This window comes from Pollicipes pollicipes, unplaced genomic scaffold (genome assembly GCF_011947565.3).
Source record: "Pollicipes pollicipes isolate AB1234 unplaced genomic scaffold, Ppol_2.1 Scaffold_4881;HRSCAF=5763_pilon_pilon_pilon, whole genome shotgun sequence".
Taxonomy (NCBI): domain Eukaryota; kingdom Metazoa; phylum Arthropoda; class Thecostraca; order Pollicipedomorpha; family Pollicipedidae; genus Pollicipes; species Pollicipes pollicipes.
The window spans coordinates 22,942,237-22,944,652 of NW_023596576.1; the positions used below are offsets into that span (position 1 = coordinate 22,942,237).

Sequence of the window (2,416 nt, forward strand, 5' to 3'; positions counted from 1 at the left end):
AACCTCAAGCCAGAAGGCGACTTCACGGGTAAACCCAAAGATGATGTGCCGAGAGGGGAGAGGGCGCCAGTGGTGAAACACCCGGACCACCTCAAGATGGAAGGAGATTTCATTGATGGCAGGGACCGGCACTCGCCCGGCAAGGGGCAGCGCGCCCCCATCGTGAAGCACCCAGATCACCTGAAGATGGAGGGTGACTTCTACGATCGTCCCGATGGGGAGGCACCGAAGGGAGTGCGTGCGCCTGTCGTTAAACACCCGGATCATCTGAAGATGGAGGGCGACTTCACAGACGGCAGAGATCGGCACTCGCCCGGCAGGGGACAGCGTGCTCCGATCGTTAAGCATCCAGATCATTTGAAGATGGAGGGCGACTTCTATGACCGCCCGGACAAGAAAGCGCCGACGGGTGTACGTGCACCTGTTGTTAAGCACCCGGATCACCTGAAGATGGAAGGCGAATTCACTGACGGTCGCGATCGGCATTCTCCCGGCCGGGGACAGCGTGCCCCTATTGTACAGCACCCGGATCACTTGAAGATGGAGGGCGACTTCTACGATCGTCCCGACAAGAAAGCGCCGAAAGGTGTGCGAGCGCCTGTCGTCAAGCATCCGGACCATCTAAAGATGGAGGGCGAGTTCACAGACGGCAGGGATCGGCACTCGCCCGGCAGGGGACAGCGTGCTCCGATCGTACAGCACCCGGACCATCTCAAGATGGAGGGAGACTTCTCTGATCGTCCGGACAAGGAAGCTCCGAAGGGTGTGCGAGCACCAGTCGTCAAACATCCGGACCATCTGAAGATGGAGGGCGAGTTCACAGACGGCAGGGATCGGCACTCCCCCGGCAGGGGACAGCGTGCTCCGATCGTACAGCACCCGGACCATCTCAAGGTAGAGGGAAAGTTTACTGACACTCGTGATCGTACGACAGTGACGCACGGGGAAAGGGCCGATGTTGTTCGTAGAGAGGACAATCTTCGCATGGAGGGTCGGTTTGAGGACACCAGGGAACAGACCGTTGTAACTCGTGGCGAACGAGCCGAAATCGTACGCAGAGAAGACAATCTCCGCACAGACGGCAAGTTCCAGGACACTCGCCAACACTCTGCGGTTACACGGGGAGAGCGAGCAGACATCGTTCGTCGGGAGGACAATCTCCGCATGGAGGGCAAGTTCGAGGACACCCGTCAACGCTCTACGGTTACGCATGGCGAGCGAGCCGACATCGTTCGCCGGGAGGACAATCTCCGCATGGAGGGCAAGTTCGAGGACACTCGCCAACACTCTGCGGTTACACGGGGAGAGCGAGCCGACATCGTTCGTCGGGAGGACAATCTCCGCATGGACGGCAAGTTCGAGGACACTCGTCAACACTCTACGGTTACACATGGAGAGCGAGCCGACATCGTTCGCCGGGAGGACAATCTCCGCATGGAGGGCAAATTTGAGGACACCCGTCAACTCTCAACGGTTACCCGCGGGGAGCGAGCCGACATCGTTCGCCGAGAAGATACACTCCGCATGGAGGGCAAGTTCGAGGGCCGGCCGCGCGGAGAGGCGCCGGCTGGCGAGCGGGCGCCCGTGGTGCGCCATCCGGACCACCTGCGCATGGAAGGCAAGTTCGAGAGCGGCCGCGAGATGGTGACGGTGATGCGGGGCGAGCGGGCGGAGATCGTACGGCGCAGCGACAACCTGCGCATGGAGGGCGACTTCAGCGGCCGGCCGCAGCAGCAGGCGCCCGTCGGAGACCGCTTCCCCGTGAAGAAGCACTCGGACAACCTCCGGATGGACGGCAAGTTCACCGGTGAGTGAGTGAACGCACGGCGCCGGACGCGGCTGGTGTTGCTGATGTACATGTCGTTACTACTCTGGGTCAGGCAAATATTTGTCTTACGATGCAGCTTTGTTCCTTCCGATGCAGCTGCACCGACGTTGAAATTACCAGCACGTAAGATCATATATTCGTCGTCTGTTTTTTTTCTTCTTGCGATAGAGTGTTCCCTACGGTGCAAATTTACGGATGTTGGAGTTACCATCGCATAATGTGATATATTCGTTGTAACGTTCGGGATATGTGGCATGTCGCATCGCATATGTCGCATATGCACTTGGTCAGGTAGTTTACTTGGTCCTGTATGCGTGGTTTTCTACTGGCATCCCTGCGAAGTACGTAGTACGTCATGAATGCTTCTGTTGCGGTTTACGGCACCAGGCATCCATTTGCTTACTTCGACATGCGCTACAGTCAACTCCTACTGCGAACCATCGTTCCGCTTACGTCCCTCTACCTTCATGTTAATGCGTCCCTGCCGTATGCTGTGCGCGCTGCCATCATCGCTCAGACGGCTCGGCGCTGACGCCACCATCCCCGGTGTCCACAGATGGGCGGCAGCAGACGACCGTCGGTCAGGGC

The 2,416-nt window shown here is 58.8% G+C and overlaps 1 protein-coding gene across 1 annotated transcript; it reads left to right on the forward strand.

The window, feature by feature from the left end:
- Positions 1-6: 6 nt before the first annotated feature.
- On the forward strand, positions 7-2,416 carry LOC119100127 (uncharacterized; the record flags this gene model as incomplete). The annotated part of the gene is made up of 2 exons (XM_037223239.1): positions 7-1,807; positions 2,385-2,416. Coding segments are annotated over exons 1-2 (1,743 nt in total), but the record flags the coding sequence as incomplete, so codon positions are not given.